This window comes from Bos grunniens, chromosome 17, assembly GCF_055505025.1.
Source record: "Bos grunniens cultivar Pamir isolate PY7600 chromosome 17, Bosgru_T2T1.0, whole genome shotgun sequence".
NCBI lineage: Eukaryota > Metazoa > Chordata > Mammalia > Artiodactyla > Bovidae > Bos > Bos grunniens.
In genome coordinates this window covers 9862255-9882357 of record NC_141181.1, presented here as the reverse complement: position 1 = coordinate 9882357, position 20103 = coordinate 9862255, and the positions used below count along the sequence as shown (strand labels likewise).

Sequence of the window (20103 nt, the reverse complement as noted above, 5' to 3'; positions counted from 1 at the left end):
CTCCAAAGCAAAGAGGGGAATTTCCTTTTTCTTTTTAAAGTATAGTTGACTTACAATAATGTATTAGTTTCAGGTGTAGAGCAAAGCAGTTCAGTTCTATATATATTTTTTCAGATTATTTTCCATTCTGGGTTATCATTACAAGACACAGTTCCCTATGCTATGCAGTAAATCCTTCTTGCTTATTTATATTATGTATAGTAAGTAGTTTGGCTCTGTCAATCCATTACTCCTAATTTATCCCTAACCCCCACCTTTTCCCTATGGTAACCATAAATTTGGTTTCTATGTTTATGAATCTCTTTTTGTTTAGCTTATATTATTCATTTGTGTTATTTTTTTAGATTCCACATACAAGTGATAAAAATACAATATCTGTCTTTCTCTGACTTACTTCACTTAAAGTGAAAGTCACTCAGTTGTGTTCAACTCTTCGTGACCCCAATAACTATAAAATCCATAGCATTCTCCAGGCAAGAATACTGGAGTGGATAGCCGTTCCCTTCTCCAGGGGATCTTCCCAGCCCGGGGACCGAACCCAGGTCTCCCACATTGCAGGCAGATTCTTTACCAACGGAGCCAATAGGGAAGCCCCTACTTCACTTAGTATGCAATTATTCTCTAGGTCCACTGATGTTCCTGTAAATGGCATCATTTTGTTCTTATTAATGGTTGAGTAATAGTCCATTATACTGGGTTGGCCAAAAAGTTCGTCTGTGTTTTTCCATAAGATGCTGAGAAAATCCACATGAACTTTCATATGTATATATATATTCTTAAACCACATCTTCTTAAACCAATCGTCTATTGATGGACACTTGAGTTATTCCCTGTCTTGGCTATTGTAAATAGTGTTGCTATGAAGACTGGGGTGCATGTATCTTTTCAAATTAGAGTTTTCATGTTTCCCAAATACATGCCTAGAAGTGGGATTGCTGGATCATATGGCAGCTCTATTTTTAGCTTTGTAAGAAACCTTCTCTATAGTGGCTGCACCAATTCACATCCCCACCAACAGTGGAGGAGGGTCCATTTTCAAGAGAAGAAGTTTCAACGAAACAGGATACATTAGCTGAGAAAGTGCATAAAGAGAAAGGCTTGTAAGAAAAGCTATCATACCATCTCTCTAACATCATGGCTACCTAAAAGCACCAACCATCGAGAGACTGAACAATTAAACACACATTAGAAACTTCTTTATTCGGCACTCCAAACATGTGCTGCGATGGGTATCGAGTGGCACAAAAGAAAACAGCTCTGAGAATGCACCTGTACTTCATACCTGAAGCGGCTCTGGTTGCTGATCCGTAATAAGCCCCTTATGAGCTAAGCTGTGCTTTCACGATAATCCTTCCCCACATATCCGAACCTGCTGCAGGATTTTTTTAAACTGCTATTAGCAGTGACTAGAACTTCTTATCCCCTGCTATACCTTTACTATTAACACATACAATTATCATGCTGTAGCATTAAAGAACTGCCAAAAACCTTACCTTATTTCTAAATCTCACTGTTTAACAAAGAAGTCACAGTACAATTTTCACGGAAATCCTGTTTCAGTCATTTCGTCTGTATTTTTACTGTAAATTACTTTGGCTGTAAGGTTAATTGACATCTTTCAAAGGCTCTGAGAAAACTTCAAAGAACTTGGAATGAATCCATTACTAATGCAACTACTTAAGATACAAAGTAATCTTTCTGGAGTTTACTAAAGACAAGGGTTGATTTTTAGCCCATTCCTGGAACATAAAATAGAACCCAATTTGGAGATTCATATGGTGGTAGTGGTTTAGTCGCTGTTGTGTCCGACTCTTTGCGACCCCAGGACTGTAGCCCGTCAGGCTCCTCTGTCCATGAGATTTTCCAGGCAAGAAAACTGGCGTGGGTCACCATTTGTTACTGTAGGGAATCTTCCCCACCTAAGGACTGGACTTGGGTCTCCTGCATTGCAGGCAGATTCTTCACTAACTGAGCCACCATATCCTGAAACAAAAAATAGAACCCAATTTGGAGATTTATATGATAGTTTGATACAGAATGACATTTATCTGACTCCATGTGAAAGTTGCTCTGCTGCTGCTGCTGCTAAGTCGCTTCAGTCGTGTCCGACTCTGTGCGACCCCGTAGACGGCAGCCCACCAGGCTCCCCCGTCCCTGGGATTCTCCAGGCAAGAACACTGGAGTGGGTTGCCACTTCCTTCTCCAATGCATGAAAGTGAAAAGTGAAAGTGAAGTCGCTCAGTCGTGTCCGACTCCTAGCGACCCCATGGACTGCAGCCCACCAGGCCCCTCCGAGCATGGGATTCTCCAGGCCAGAGTACTGAAGTGGGTAGTCTTCCCCTTCTCCAGGGGATCTTCCCAACCCAGGGACTGAACCCAGTCTCCTATATTGCAGGTGGATTCTTTACCAGCTGAGCCACAAGGGAAGCCCATGGTAATTATTAAAATAAGTATCATGGCTCTTTCCCTAATCAGACTTAGGAAAGACTCCTAAGTCGCTCAATCTCTGAAAACTGTACAGCAGACACATCCACCACGCCAGCACCTGCAGGATCTAAGGCCAAACAAATGGCATTTCCACTCCTTACTGTCACGCTGTTGTGTTGTTCATTTGCTAAGTTGGGTCCAATTCTTTTCGACCCCATGGATTGTATACAGCCCACCAGGCTCCTCTGTCCATGGGGTTCTCCAGGTAAAAATGTTGAAGTGGGTTGTCATTTCCACCTCTGGGGGATCTTCTTGACTCAGGGATCAGACCCACGTCTCCTGCATTACAGGCAGATTCTTTACCACTGAGCCACCTGGGAGCCCCTTTACTGTCATGGCTAAGTACTTATACCCCATCCTCATCTCTGGTTCTGTTAATCCTTATTATTACTTTTTAAAATTTTTTTTATTTTTTAACTTTACAATATTGTATTGGTTTTGCCATATATCAACATGAATCCACCACAGGTATACATGTGTTCCCTATCCAAAACCCTCCTCCCTCCTCCCTCGCCGTATGCAAATCAAATCCTTATTATTTTATCTCAGGTTCAATTATTTCACCTTCATCCGTGTCTATGTTACTGAATGACAACTGCTAAGCAACGAGAGACTTTAAATCCTTTCAGTTCAGTTCAGTTCAGTTGCTCAGTCGTGTCCGACTCTTTGCGACCCCATGTCCAGGCCTCCCTGTCCATCACCAGCTCCCGGAGTTCACCCAGACTCACGTCCATCAAGTCAGTGATGCCATCCAGCCATCTCATCCTCTGTCGTCCCCTTCTCCTCCTGCCCCCAATCCCTCCCAGCATCAGAGTCTTTTCCAATAAGTCAACTCTTCACATGAGGTGGCCAAAGTACTGGAGTTTCAGCTTTAGCATAATTCCTTCCAAAGAAATCCCAGGGCTGATCTCCTTCAGAATGGACTGGTTGGATCTCCTTGCAGTCCAAGGGACTCTCAAGAGTCTTCTCCAACACCACAGTTCAAAAGCATCAATTCTTTGGTGCTCAGTCTTCTTCACAGTCCAACTCTCACATCCATACATGACCACAGGAAAAACCATAGCCTTGACTAGACGGACCTTTGCTGGCAAAGTAATGTCTCTGCTTTTGAATATGCTATCTAGGTTGGTCATAACTTTCCTTCTAAGGAGTAAGCATCTTTTAATTTCATGGCTGTGGTCACCATCTGCAGTGATTTTGGAGCCCCCCAAAATAAAGTCTGACACTGTTTCCACTGTTTCCCTATCTATTTCCCATGAAGTGATGGGACCGGATGCCATGATCTTCATTTTCTGAATGTTGAGCTTTAAGCCAACTTTTTCACTCTCCACTTTCACTTTCATCAAGAGGCTTTTGAGTTCCTCTTCACTTTCTGCCATAAGGGTGGTGTCATCTGCATATCTGAGGTTATTGGTATTTCTCCCGGCAATCTTGATTCCAGCTTGTGTTTCTTCCAGTCCAGCGTTTCTCATGATGTACTTTGCATATAAGTTAAATAAGCAGGGTGACAATATACAGCCTTGATGAACTCCTTCTCCTATTTGAAGCCAGTCTGTTGTTCCATGTCCAGTTCTAACTGTTGCTTCCTGACCTGCATACAGATTTCTCAAGAGGCAGATCAGGTGGTCTGGTATTCCCATCTCTTGAAGAATTCTCCACAGTTTATTGTGATCCACACAGTCAAAGGCTTTGGCATAGTCAATAAAGCAGAAATAGATGTTTTTCTGGAACTCTCTTGCTTTTTCCATGATCCAGCGGATGTTGGCAATTTGATCTCTGGTTCCTCTGCCTTTTCTAAAACCAGCTTGAACATCAGGAATTTCAAGGTTCACATACTGCTGAAGCCTGGCTTGGAGAATTTTGAGCAATTCAGCCTCTCTGCATCTCTGTTTCAAGCATCAGGGCAGGAGTAGGGCGTTCCACAGCTGCCTTCTCCCTACCGATACCCACCCTGTTTGGCATGCTTTCAGTCCCTGGGATTTTACCCAGTTTATTTTTGAATTCTCAGCCTTTGGGATGGAACTGGATGGTATGAAGCCCTGATTTCTCATTGTGTTTGTAGCCAATTTCCACCAAAGTGTTCAGAAACTAGCGAGTAAACCTTTCTATCAATGAGAAAATTCTCCCCAAAGAAGAACTTTAAAGATATCTCTGAGAAAAGTTAAAGTCAGATGAGGAAACAAAAGTCCCTGAGTAATATAAACCTCTCCCCCACACAAACACACACTCAAAAAAAAAAAGAAAGAAAGAAAGAAAATTTAATAATTATTAGCCTTCAGAGATCAGGACATTCAGAATTGGGGGGGGCATTAAATTATAACTTCTCCATAGAAAAACAGGTTGCAGGGACTTCCCTGGTGGTCCGTGGTTAAGAACCTGCCTTCCAAAGCAGGGGACGTGGCTTCAGTCTCTGGCTGTGGAACTAAGATCCCACATGTCGCGGAGCAACTAAGCCCATGCACCACAGCTACTGAGCTTTATGCCACAGCTAGAGAGCCCGTACGCCGCAACAAGAGATTCAGAGTGCCGCAGCTAAGACCCCATGCGGCCATAAACAAACAAATAAAGGTCCACATCAAAAAATCTTAATACAAAAAGAAAAGCAGGTTGCAGAGTGGTTCCTGGTTGAGCCATGGAAATTACAAGGCTGGTTGCGTTCTTGTTTGCTAAGCCTCAAGAATGATAAGCAAGACTAAAGTTGTTGACAATTCCCAATATAGCTTTAAATTGGTTGCTGAATGCCAACAGAGGCATTAGCTTTATCTAGAGAAAGGACAATAGACTCAAGTTTATTTAAAACTTCACAAAGAATAGTTCTAAAGCCCTTATTCTTTTGCCTATACTCCAACAGGGAAAAGAAATTTCCATCCAATTTCTCTCTTAAGGAATGGCTCCTTGCAGGTCAGTATCTTCAGAAATATTAACAACTAGAGATTTTAAACTTCTTGAATAATATTCAAACGTGTCCCTTATGTTATACTCAATTAAAACACAACTTTGGTACTGTAAGTGATGACAAAGTGAGTAACTTAAGAAATCTGAACACAGACAGTATGGCTGGAAACAGCCTAGGCTTTAAAGCCAGACACCAGGATTGGAGGTCAGACTCCACTTGGAGCTACATAAACCTGGCAAGTGACTGAAGCCTGGTAATTTATGAAGTGGATATATGCCCCCATCCTCAATGAGATAATGCACCTATGGCAGCAGCACAGTGCCCTGCACCACCTCAGCATTTGGCGTATGTTAGACGCTCTCAGCAGACTCTGCATCTGTCCACCTTCAAAGCCTGAGTTTTTCCACTGCTTCTCTGTTATTAGTCTGAGGTCAGCACTGCTACTATTGCTCAACATGCTTAACATTATTAAGAGGTTTAGAAATTCTAAAACCAAATGATGCAATTTGAAGTCCCTTGAGGATGAACTGGGGTAATATACACATGACCAAGATTTGCTTCTCCGCTAGATTTGCATCTGATTCTAAGAGTGGAGAGCAGGACAATTAACCCAATAAACTACTTGGTTCTTTAACATTGTTCCAGGGCCATATAGGATCAGCAATTCTACCAAAACCTGGCAGAAAGTAAACCTTTCCACTGATTAGCAAAAGATTAAAGATGAATGAATTCAGATTGGTTTTCTGATGCACAAAGTTAAAGACTGAGAAAAGTTGGCATTTCCAAAGCATGTGCCAATGGAGGATTTCCTTTTAATTGTTCTTTCCAAAACTTTTAAACATTCAGTGAAATAATCTCAATTTGCTTTGCTTTGTTCTTTGCTTTCAAATACTGTAAATGGCTGGATTCCAGATAGAGTAGTTATCCTCAAATGCCTTCCAATGAGGCCTGCCAGATTCTGTGGTTCAGAAGTAATTTAAAAGCAGAAATGTGTAACAAATGAGACCTAATGGAAAACACTGGATGCTTTATAGTTAGAACGATCACTTTTTTTTCCCCTCCAGGGAGAAACAGACAATACATACACAGACATATGAACACATACACAGAGACATGTAAGTAAGACAGAAGACGAGTTAACGTGTGTTTCATTTCTCTTCACTGTAGACATTAATTGGCAAGAATAAAAAAATACATATATACATTGTTCTGTTTTTCAATGGAAAATGAAACTCATGATGCAACTTTTAACCAAACTCAACAACAGCACGTAAGTCAAAACAGAATACTGAGGATAATACAAACTTTATCTCAGGGTTTTCTTTGGAGGGGTATAACGTTTCACAGTTTACAAAAAATTTACTTATATAAGACAAATTCTTTCTCTATACAATGAAACAACGTTTAAATAATGACTTGTTCAAAAGAAGAAATGCCCATCTATTTAGTTACATTTCCATTGCTAGTATGCAAGCAGAGGCTGGGATGCCCCAAAGGTAATGCATGTACTGGGTAAAGGTTAACTAAACCTGGAAACTACTACACCATACTCTTCTTGGATTTGCTCATTCATTCATCATTTCAAATATTTTCTTTTTTAAAAAATTTACTGAAGCGTAGTTGACTTACAATATGATATTAGTTTCAGGTGTACAACATGGTGACTGCTATTTTTATAGACTACACAAAGTGACTGTAGAATATATAGACACAAAGTTATCAACTACTGACCCTACTCTCTGGGTTATACATCACATCCCTGTAAGTTATAATTGGTAGTATGAGTATCTTACTTCCCCTAACCCAGGGCCAGTAACCACTCCTTTGTTCTCTGTATCTGAGTTTGTTTCTGTTTTGTTATATTTGTTTGGTTCATGAATTTCTCACTAAACGTCAGGTAACTTACTACACCCTTTACATACAGCAGAGCAAAGGACAGACCTCGTCCCTCCTTTCTTAGAGCTCAGAGTCCAACAGGGAAGATTAAATACAAGAATTTATTAACAACACAAGGGCCACTGGGATGTTAACAAGAGCCCCAGGCCCGGGGCAGGGAAAGACTTCTCTACCAAAACCGACTGAAGACAAATTGGAGTTAACTGCCCAAGACGAGAGAGCAGAATTCTCCAGGCAGAAAGCTGTGAGTGAGAAGTGAAGAAACGTCAGCATGGCTGAAATGGGAGGGCAGGTGTTGAAGCCTGGAAAGGGAGGCAGGAAGTGACCTTGATAGACACAATAAAAATGTTTGGATTTTATCCCAAGAGCAAGGGAAACTGTGGAAAGACCTTAAACGGTGAAGGGATGATTAGAATCAGGCAGGAACTCTGGGCAACATGGTGTCACAGCGGGAACTGCAGCAGGAAGACCAGGTCAGAGGCCGTTATGAAAGCCCAGATGGGAAATGATGGTTCTGGGGTCCAAGCAGCTGGCCTTGACGATGAAGAGCGAACGGATTCAAAGACCTTTGGTTGTTGTTACTATTATTATTATTACTACCTCTGCTACTACTACTAGCATTCCCAAAGTATTTATGCAGCCAATATTTTTTTGAGAACCTATGCTGTGTCCCAATGGGGACACAGCAGTGAACAAAACAGAGTGCCCGTCTTCACTGAGTTTATGATCTAGTGGCACAAAAAATAAACACCACTGCTTCACAGCAATAATCCTAACAGCAGATGAAGAACTCTCACAGCAGCAGTGGTTTAGAAGGTGTACAACTGGCAATAACTGCACCATTAAGCCCTTCACACCTATTACTTATTTAATGCTTGCGATTAATTCATGAGTTAGGTCACTCTTTGAGCCTATGAAGAAACAGTCAAGACAGAGCAGCCAGCCCTCAAGCCACACTCTGCCTCTTGGTTGGGGATCTATGTGACATCCCCCAGCCAGCTATATTCGCCATAAACCTGATGTTACAACATGCTTCGTCTGCCCAAAGCTGCACCCACCACGGTGATTACTTATCCTACGTGATCTACATCTGATTCGCTGACTGTTCTGTATACTCCACAAAGGCAAGGGCTGTATCTGAATCAAGGATTTATATCCTTAGCACTTAAAAAACAAACAAACAAAGAAAAACACCTGGGACATAGGAGGTGCTTAGAAACCATTAGTTAAATGAATGAGAGTAAATTTTCCAAATTTAGGAAATTTATTCATGTATAGGCCTAAACTTGTATTTTTACCATTCTAAGAAAACTTTCTCACCTGTGTCTGCCTTGATGTACTGTGCAGAATGGATGTAACTGTATCTTCCCAGGGTCATCACTGTGGGCTCTAAGTTTTGTTCTGGGTTGTAAATGCAGTGATACCATCAGGAGCTAATGAGGTCTGCAGGGTCATTTGCCTGGATAACAAATGGCTCCCTAATTGCTGTGCTAAGTGCTTGTATGGGCTTTAATGTCCTTTCCTACCACTTTTGATACGTGTGTTCTCATGCCCTAATTTGCTGCTCCTAATACATGATAATCCAAGAAACCTAATACATGTTTACTGGCCTTATCACTAGGGCATGGAATATAGTACAGAGATTTTGTAATATATATTTTAACTACTAGAATGATTTTTCTTCATTTTTCCTTCTGACTTTTCAACCATTCTCACGCCCTAAGGTTAACTCGTTACCTGACTTTTGCTGCATTCAAAGCAGTATTACCAAAGACACAAGAAAAGCAACTTGAAAGAAAACAGCATAGCTGAACATGTACTGTTAATTTATCCACTTAATTACACAGATGTGGCAACAATTCTGAAAGGCACAAAGGAGATGCTTTCTAACTTGGCCCCTGACTTGGATAAAACAATGAATTCAGAACATGTCACCTTTCGGTGCAGAAAATTCCATTACATACTGTGCAAAATAAGTCATCATATTCCTGGTATTAAAGTGTTCTCTCTCACAAGAGCCTTTCCTTTTCACTGATTATTTTGTTTGGCTGTCTCTACAGTATTTTTTCTGGTTTCATTACGTCTCACTTGTACTATAACTTGAATCTAAGATATAGCAACGTTCCAGGGACAGCTCACAATTTTGCCTGTTGGAAAGGCTGTTAAAGTCAGCTAGAAAGCAGGCTGGGAGAAAAAAAAAAAAAAGAAGAAGAAGAAATTAAACTCAGAGAAGGGAAGGCATATGACAAATGTCTAGCATATTCTTATGTGGCCCCATAAGTGTGAAAGTTGCTGTTGTGTCTGACTCTTTGCGACCCCATGGACTATACGCTCCATGGAATTCTCCAGGCCGGAATACTGGAGTGGGAGCCGTTCCATTCTCCAGGGGATCTATCCAACCCATGGATCGAACCCAGGTCTCCTGCATTGCAGGCAAATTCTTTACCAGCTGAGCCACTAGGGAAGCCCAAGAATACTGAAGTGGGTAACCTAGCCCTTCTCTAGTGGATCTTCCCCACCCAGGATTTGAACAGGGTCTCCTGAATTGCAAGCAGATTCTTTACCAGCTGAGCTACCAGGGAAGCCCATGTGACCCCATAAGTGTTCCTACAGAAAAAAAAAAAAAAACACAAGGGTTCATAGATGCTTCCTGGTTTAAAAACTGAGCAAAATTTTTTTAAATGAGAATTATTTCCCTTTTATGAAGGCTCTACTGGTTGCTTGGGAAAACAGTTCATAATGACCACTTTCCTTAGTATTTACAACGCATTTGATTTTTTGCTGTCGATGTTAACGTATGACATGCAATATCCTAATTTCATGACTTTCATTTCCCATTAGACAATTTCTCATTATTTGCTAAATTTCTCTGAGTCCCCAGAATAGTGTAAAGGAAAGGCTGATGGTGTATACTGTTGGTATCAAGTAACACTACAGTGTACTGCTCCCAAGACGACGTTATGAGACTGAAGGAAAACATTTGCAGGAAGAAGAAAAGATGTATAAACATAAAATTGAGGAAATATGGAAACAAGGGTCCTATTATACAAGTGGCAAAATAAACTCAGCAGCCCCAAATTACAACATAGTTGTCTTTCCTGAAAGACAAGTACCTTATTATAAGTAAAACCAAGAAACACTTGCTTGTTGCTTAGAAAGTGAGCTAGTATTGTGCCAGATGCTCTGTGTTCATCATCACCTTAATACTTACTCATTCTATACACCAGGAAATAGCATTATGCCCATTTTATGGAGGAGAATATTGAGGCTGAGAAAGATTAAGTTGCCCAGGAAATACAACTGCCAGGTAGGGAAGGTCTGTTTGACTCCAAAGTTAGTGCCCTTGTATGCTGACCATCCTGATATCAGTCTACTCGCACCTCCCACTGCTGAACATGGGAATTTCCAGGAAGTTTCAGGTGGTGGGATTGAAACTCTGTGTTCATATCCATAGCATACAAGTGAAAGTGAAGTCTCCCAGTTGTGTCTGACTCTTAGTGACCCCATGGACTGCAGCCCACCAGGCTCCTCCGTCCATGGGATTTTCCAGGCAAGAGTACTGGAGTGGGGTGCCAAATAAGACTTTAAATACTATATATTTGAATAGAAAAGACCAACTACACACCCCCCACTTAACTTTTCAAATAACTGGCATTAATACCTTAATGGAAAAAAAATCAAAGATTTAGAAATATCTCTAACGACTTTTTTTTCATTCTTAAATTCAATTTCCAAATCGTACCCTTGTTCAGGCCATGCTATTATATGAGATTACTGGATTAGTTTCCTAAAAGATCTCCTTTTTTTTTTTTTTTCTCATAGCCACCACACTAAAATTCAAATTCAAAACTACCTCTCGTCTGCCTCAAAGAGGAAAGAACATTTACATCTAGACAATTTCTGTCAATAAGAACAGCTCGTTTTAAACTTAAACTCATTGTCAGAACACAATTCTGTCTCCTTGGCATGGGATATAGAGTGCTTATTGGGGGGCACTCATCACTTACCTGTCTTAAAATGGCTGTGAACTCAAGGGCAAGAAAAAAGATTTATTAGATCAATAAAGGTTTACTGACACAAATTAAATTAGCAGCCTTAAGCTTGGCACAAAATATTCTATCATTCTACTATTCTTTTTCTTGTCTTATTCCTTTGTTTCCATCCTGAGAATAAGAAACCATGTATACATCTCTGAATGCACGAGTAGTTGGTGCTCAACTTGAAAAATAAGTAATTATAAATATAATGCCCTTACCAGACTCATGTTTTTTTTTTTTTTTTCCCCTGAATATTTAAAAAATGCTGCAAAGGAAATTCAAGTCTCCTGTTTTAACAGCAATTTCATATTCTGGGCCGATTTGTCTTTTCTACCAGGTAACTTCTGTCTGTTTTTCCCACTGGCCAGGAACATCTACCGCTGCCCTTACCCGTGGCTGCCCCTCCCTCTGCTCTCTTAGCTGTGCCATGGAGACAAGAGCCCCACACAGGCCCCGCTTGTTAGTGACAAGCTTGGAAGGCTTTCAGCCACCTGAGGGCAAAGTGGCAGGCATTTCATTCCCAGGGCAGCTGGGAGGTGATCAGCAGATGCTTGTTGAGTCAATGAGTGAACAAAAGCAAGTGAATTGACTCACAGTGACCAGTTCTGAGTCCAGGTTTCTTCGGTTATAAAAAGGTAATAAAGGCTGCCTATAATATTAGATATTATCATTGATATGACTACCTCAGGAAGCATTCTCAAAATTCAGCCTCTGTTCTTTTATTTTTTTTAATTGAGATATAATTGACATGACATTGTATTTGCTTATGTGTGATATAACTACTTGACATATGTATACACTGCAAAATGATTGTTAAAATTAAGTTTAAATACATTCATTTCCACATGCAGTTCCAAAATATTTTTTTCCTGTGTTGAGAACTTTTAAGATGTACTCTTCTAGCAACTTTCAAATGTGCAGCACAGTATTGTTAACCACAGTCACCAAGCTGTACATTATATCCCAAGAATACTGGAGTAGGTAGCCTATCCCTATTCTCCAGCGGATCTTCCCAACCAGGAGTCGAACCATGATCTCCTGCATTGCAGGCAGATTCTTTACCAACTGAACTATCAGGGAAGCCCATTATATCCCCAGGGTTTATAACTGGATATTCATACCTTTGAACCACCTTCACCCATCCCCTCCACCCCCACCTCTGGTAACCAACAATCTACCCTCTGCATCTATGTCAGTCTCCATTCTGGTTTTAAAGCTTTAGCAGCTCAAGTACCATAAGGCGTTTTCTCAGTGTCCTATACTCGGGATACCACAAGGATGAATAATCTTGTTGAAAAAGGAAGGAATTATGGGATCTTCTTAAATGACCAACGGAAACAGAAGTTACTTATTCTTCCTGCCTTGCTGGAGGGAGGAGGGCTGACAAGAGATCAGACCTATTCCTTAAACCAAGCATGGATTCTGCAATACTGATCCTGGGACAACAGAGTCCTACCCATTTTCCAGCAGTAAAATATGTGAAGATATTTTTCTAGATTTCTCTCTCAGTTTTTGGAAGTCATCTTGAGAAAGGGTGATGTGTGGGGTGCTTCTTATGGGTTGCTATTTTTTTTGAGGTCACTTAAGAGTATTTTATTTCTCTTGTCTGTGTTAATGAAAATCATAAATCTTAACTCTACATAGAACTATACATAGTTGTTCATCTGGCCAAAATGCTGCTTCGTATCTCAGATTCTATTTAGCCACAGGTGCCAACGACCCAGTGACTCATGTAGGCTGCTGCTCAGATGAAATGAAAGGCCTCACCCCAAAACTGCATCACAGATGGTCTTCTCCTGGCATCTCTGGGGAATCAGGAAAGGATGTGAAGCTGTGGCCCTTGATCTCTTATTCCTAAAATCAATCAGCCAACTAGCTCCCTTCACAATGAATCCAACAAAGAACAACTATAGACTCTTCCTATTTAAAAATCTTATCTTACTAAATATCTTGGAAATGCCCAGCAAGTATAGATATATAAATAATGGGAATGCTAAACACAAATAAATGCCTGAAAAATAAAGATTCTTATAGAAATGTGGTTTAAAAACATAGAGCAGCTAACAAGTTACTTAACACATTTTCTGAAATAACATAAAATATAAAGTCAAATGGTGAATGAATAAACATTAATGAGATCCCCAGAGATGACAAAGCAGGTCTTAACTTTATTTGCATAGATTTCAGGTAGCAAAAAAGCAAAGTGCTCACTATAAGGCATGTATCCATTTTCACAAAACCAGAGAGATCTCTTCTGCTTAAATAAGTGAAATTAATCTCAAAATGCTCCAAAGATATAATTAAACCAGATACTGTATTTTAATATATATATTTATATCATTTATATACTGCTTTATTCCAAAAAATTGTAAGGAGGCTTACAATAAAAATCCTAGTTAAATTAATTACAAAACCTGGTAAAATATACAACTGAAGCACCAATATATTCTTATTAATACAAATCTATCATAATTTTAAATTATGGAAATATATCAGAGTCAATGCTAAATTTAGTTTGCCAAAATCACCATAAGAAATAGCTTATTTATCAACAGGAGATTTTTAAAATATACCAAAATAAGTATAGATATATCTCCCATACATATGTATATACACACACATATATACATATATTCTAGAATATATAACAACACTGAAAAACTTGCATGAGATACAGTAAATGCAAGTGGTAATGAAAAGACTGCACAAAAATAACCTACAAAAATATATATTTTTTATAAAGCAGAAAACTATACTTTTCAGAAAAATGCATACTATTCCTATAGAAAAAGACCATCTCTGCTACTCAAAACCACACACTTCCTGTAGATGAGATATAGTAGAGGATCTAGTATCAGTCTCCTTGCTGACTTAACATGCTTTATTAAGATTTTATTGTTTTATAGGACAGAGTTTCACCCTAGGCCAACCCATGTACTGTAAATAAGGAACCACATCCTAGTGATGTTTCACTATATATAAAAGGGTTCGACTTCATGGCTCTTTCACTTAAGGATGAAAATCTCTTTTCCCACCCCCTTAAAATTAGTATCACACAGCTTTGAAAAATTATTACACAAATCACAAGATATCAGTTATACCTCTGGACATGTAAAATTTATTTTAAACCTACCCAACCATGCAAATAGCCACTCACCCAATGAGGAGAAATAACTGAAAAGAAGAAAAAAATGAAATACATTTTTAGAGTGTATGTAGAATGTATTACGGACAAGGCAATTGCACCCCATTCCAGTACTCTTGCCTGGAGAATCCCATGGACAGAGGAGCCTAGTAGGCTGCAGTCCATGGGGTTGCTAGGAGTCGGATACGACTGAGCGACTTCACTTTCACTTTTCACTTACATGCATTGGAGAAGGAAATGGCAACCCACTCCAGTATTCTTGCCTGGAGAATCCCAGGGACGGGGGAGCCTGGTGGGCTGCCGTCTATGGGGTCGCACAGAGTCGGACACGACTGAAGCGACTTAGCAGCAGCAGCAGCAGAATGTATTACAAAACATATTACATTTTTCTATAGGATGCATGCACATTCAGTTGTGTCCTACTCTTTTCAACCCCATGAACTGTATATAGCCCACAAGGCTCCTCTGTGGAAATTTGCAGGCAAAAATACTGGAGTGGGTTGCCATTTCCTCCTCCAGGGGATCTTCCCCACCCAGAATCAAACCCGTGTCTCCTGCATCGGCAGGTGGATTCTTTGCCCCTGAGCCATCTGGGAAGTCCACTCTATAGGATAAATGATTATAAAGGCAGGTTTACTTTTCAAACTTATGATTAGTATTTAAAAAAATTTTAAATCCTGACATAAAATGATGATAGGAAACTAATAGTTATAATCAAACAGTTTTTTTTTTTTTTAAGTGCTTTGGGTGTACAAAGTATCTCCAAAAGAAATATAGTTCATGAAGCTGTCTTTAAGGAAAATATCATAAAACTGCACCACACCCAATTAAAAACGATACAGGTTTGCCTCAACCAAGGTTAGTTTCACTTTAGCATATAAAATTAAACAAATCTTTTGTAGCTAGGATAAACATAAAACAAGAACAAAAACATTAAACTTCAAATTAGCAAAGGAAATGAAGAAGTGATTTCATGATTTTATACGGAGTTCACACTATATTTAAAAAAATACCTCCATCACATAATACCATGAATTATTTCAATGAAGGGGTCAATCAAATAACAGCTTTTAATGGAATTGAGTACAATTAAAATATCACCTGGGGCTTCCCCAGTAGGTCAGCAGTAAAAGAATCCACCTGCAATGCAGGAGACAGGGGTTGGATCCCTGGGTAGGGAAGATCCCCTGGAAAGAAATGGCTATCAACTCCAGTATTCCTGGTGGGAAACCCCATGGACAGAGGAGCCTAGGGGGCTATACAATACATGGGGTCGCAAAGAGTTGGACACGACTCAGCAATTAAACAACAACAAACTATTACCTATTTCAATAACAGAGAGTTTAACACATGTCAGAAATTGTCTAGACGTCATTGTTCTGCATAGACTAATGAGTTGTCTCACTGTTCCACTCCCTAAGCAATTTATCAGTAAGATATCTTAACATCAACATTCTCAAGGTGAGGTCCACAGACCTCTTGGGGTGTGAGGGGTGCCAGAGATTAAAGTCCCATTTAACTGACAGCATGTTACCTTAGGTTGTTTTACTTTAGGAGCAGAATATTTTCAAAGAAAAGTATCTCAGACCAAAGTCTCAACCTGCTGATGGGCCCTGCATTCACCACAATGCTCTGTCTCTTGATCTGTTTATTCTTTCCTTTGTCCAGAACACCTTTCTCAACTCTCATCCCCATTCTTTCCCAGATCAATAACCGGTGAACTTCCACCCTGGTGTAAAGCCAGCTTTCCTGCCTTGTCCAGGCAGTGCTCCATCTGGGAGGGCTTCCCACCTGGCACCGTTGTAAAGAATCTGCCTGCCAATGCAGGAGATGTGAGTTCGACTCCTGGGTTGGGAAGATCCCCTGGAGGAGGAAATGGCAACCCATTCCAGTATTCTTGCCTGAAGAATCTGATGGACAGAGGAGCCTAGAAGACTACAGTCCACAGTGTCGCAAGAGTTGGACATGACTTAGCGACAGAACTTGCACACACATGCCCACACCATCTGGGGCAGTACTCCCAAAGCCCCTGGTGACCTGCAGCACACCCCTAAGGGCAGCATCCTTCCCAGTGGGGAGGGAGGGACCCTCCCCGCTCCCTGCATTCATCCACCGGGAGCTGGCAAACAAGAAATGTGGTACAAAGTTCTCTGAAGCGTGGGCATCCCACTGTGATCACCGGGAGGAGACCGACAAGCTACCAATGAATAAAACTAATGGTAAGAAGAACACTTTGAATTGAAGAGGCTTCTTGTCAGAAATCCAAAGAGGAAAAGTAAAGTTTTGGCTTTGGAGATCAAATCCTGGTCCTGTTACCTGACCTGACCAAGTTAGTTCACCTTTTGGAATTCACCTGTATTTCCTTGGTGTTAAAATGGGGACAGGGCAAATTCCCAACACACGGGGTTAAGTGTCTATTACATGACTCGTGTGCATGAGGTTCTTAGAATAGAACCCAACATAAGCTAGTGTTTCCTGAGTGCCCCTGATACCACACAATGTTCACACACAATCCTCAGACACACAGGATAAAACTCTCATCACGCCAGTTAGCAATAGCATGAAAAGAGACACCTTTTAAAGTATTTTATATATTATACTCATCAGACAATGGAAGCCACTGTTGCTGTAATAAGGAAAATATGCTCTCTGTATATGAAAAAATTCTATCCAAAGTACTTAAAATATTGATGAAACTAAACTCTCTCATAAATGTACAAATGATTTTGCTAAACCGTGCTAAACTGTATATGTCCTGTATTTACATGTACATTATATAATTCTGAAGAAAACTATATGAACATAGAAACAGCAATGTCTCATTTGAAGACAGACACCTGTGAAGCAGACACCCAGGGTAAAAACATGAATATTTTTTCCCAGTAGTTTCATCCATAAGTAGATCTAGGCTGTAACTTATTGACCCACAGTTTCCTACATGTAAATAGAATACATTGGGAATGTAGTATAAACCTATCCATTCTAAACTGGCATTTGCTAAGAGAGATACTTGAGGAGGGCACGGCAATTCACTCTAGCGTTCTTGCCTGGAGAATCCCTTGGACAGAGGGGCCTGGCGGGCTGCTGTCCATGGGGTCGCAGAGTCGGACACCACTGAAGCAGCTTAGCACACATGCAAGAGAGATACTTAGGACCTCTATAGTACTGTAACATTATTTCAAGACAAAAAGACCACTTCTTCCTTGTGTGTATAGGACATATCCCAAGAATAGACATTTATAAAAATGCTGTCACAGAAAAAAGTCTTGCAACCCCAATTAAATTTCACTTTCCCACAACTTTCTGCTCATAACTTTATAATTCTGGGAGAATCTTAGCTGTAAATCTTTAAAATGAGCATATATAATAAAAGACAAGCCTATTTACCTACTGACAAAGTACCTATGCTTTCAAATGTCATAACCTTCCTCCTCATCCTCCCCTATAGTGAGGGGACTGAACTCTAAGGAACCCTTCTAAATGACTAGACTGTAAGTATTTTTTATATGGCAGTTATAACATGGAAGGCCCCCACAAGTCATAACTTTATCAAAGTTAAACAAATGTCATTCACATATGGCTCCAAATATAAAGCATTTTTGTAATATCTAGAAAAAAATTAATTTCTCTCTAGATGAACATAGGAAAATGCTAACAAGATAAACTTCTATGACAAAACTTTCATCAATGGCTCTTTTTTATTTAACATTAATTATCTCTGTTAAACTGAAGCATATTGATGGTTAATTTTTCTCTGTTTATCAATCCTCATGATATACTTTTGTTTTCAATTCTCACTTAAAAAGAAAATGGAATAGGAGTATAACCCACTCAAGTTTCTGGCATGTAAAAATCCAAAGTAAGGCAAAGGCTATGAATGTGAGGGATGGGTCAAAAAAGGGATAAACAGGGTCCCATGATTAAGAATTCACGTTCCAATGCTGGGGTACTGGGTTCAGTCCCTGGTCAGAGAAGTCAGATCCCACACGTGGTGAGGCAACTAATCCCTTGACCCACAAATACAGAGAAGCCCAAGCACCGCAATGAAGATCCTGCTTACCACAACTCAGACCCCATGCAGCCAGATAAAGACATAGATAAATAAATATAAAAAAGGGAATAAACACATAGAGGCCAGAAATTTTTACTTCTCGGCTTATAGAGTATTATTATAAGAGAAAACCAAAAACAAGTATCCTGAAATTATGAAAATGCACTGAAAGTACTCTCTTTCAAAAGGGCTATATTTATTCAACTATGTGTTCTCAATACAAGGTAAACCCCTTATTAAAATGCCATGCCTCAGTTCTTTGTTTCCTAAATTTAAATTATACGAAACTGCTTAATCACTGAGGTTTCCAAAAGTAGTAGGTTCCAGAATCTCAAGGAAAAAAAAAAGAAAGCTTCCATTTTTAAGACACTTATAGCTGTGCTTATCCTAATCCATTAGGGTACTTGGCCAGTAGGTTAATATTTAATTGGCAAGTTCCTTTAAACAGGATAATAGCATACTAACAACAGTATTTCTATAAACTAAGTTTAGTCTAGGAAAATGGGAAGCAGGTACAAAAATGCTAAGTAGAAAAGATAAAATAAGCTAAACCACAACTCACAAAAAAATACAGATTGAAAAAACAATCCAAAATGCTACATATGTGATTCACTTACTGGGTCACAAAAGTAACCTATTTTTCAAGCTCCATTCCTTTGGATTATCATGCCAGAGGAGAGCTACATAAAGGAAAAAGTCATGCTAGAATGAAAGAATAAATGAACTGCTTTTTCTAATCTGTAATTTTGGACCAAATTCCTTACACAGTTCTCTCACTTCATTAATCTTCTTTTCTGGACCAGTCAACTTGGCTATCATTTGAAAAGATAAGCCAGTGCCCTTAGAGCAACTGCACTCACCATCTGACCAAAGGTGTTGAGTTCTCCGGCTTGTCCTCACCATAGCTATTTAAAAAAAAAAAAAAAAGAAAAGAAAATCTAATAATTTGAGCACCTCACAACCAGAATTTATTGCACCACATGGTTCTCACATGGTTCTTCTATTCCCGATAGGACTTAGGAATTTTATAGCCTCTAATTTCTCACATCCCCTTCGGGTATGTGTAAGACCTCTACCTCCCTTCCCCTCCCAGCAAAAGGATTCTAGTTACCTTCAGTTTTCCCACTCGAAAATTGCCAAATACAGCTATCAAACTAGATGAGAAACAAACGAGTACCAATAAAATTTATAGGTGCCAAAATAAATGAATCATCACTACAGCTTTTCACGGTTGCTCGAGATGCACATTTATTATTATTTTTTTAAAGAGAATATGGTGGTGTTGGTGGAGGTGGAGGAGATCTAAGAGTCAGCTCCTATGTTTTCCCTGTTTTGGGGTCCCAGCCCTTTGAGGAACAGCTAGGCACCCACTCCTCTCACACAGGTAAAATAGAATGTCAGATATAATTTCAAGAAGTTCATAGAGGCCCCCCAATGAACAATCTGTAAACTGTAAAAACGGCAGTGACAAATGTATATGGGGAGCTAAGTTTCTGCACACACACAACCGATTGGATTATCCTGTGTACTTGGTTACGGGGCCGAGACTGAGCTCCCAGGACAAGGACCGCGGCAGGTAGGTGTGGATGGG

General features: G+C 39.8%; 1 protein-coding gene across 36 annotated transcripts in view; it reads right to left on the bottom strand.

Moving 5' to 3' along the window:
* Window positions 1-20103, bottom strand: part of NR3C2 (nuclear receptor subfamily 3 group C member 2) — a 457363-nt gene that overhangs the window by 326404 nt on the left and 110856 nt on the right. For 4 of the 36 annotated variants that reach the window (XM_086346406.1, XM_086346407.1, XM_086346403.1 and 1 more), the window contains exon 3: window positions 19373-19417. The exons of 31 other annotated variants lie outside the window; for them this stretch is intronic. In XM_086346406.1, coding sequence (XP_086202532.1) covers window positions 19373-19417 — 45 coding nt within the window. Of the gene's footprint in view, window positions 1-25; window positions 1984-19372; window positions 19418-20103 lie in introns of those variants that run through there. One more of the 36 variants, XM_086346446.1, reaches the window with a different exon arrangement.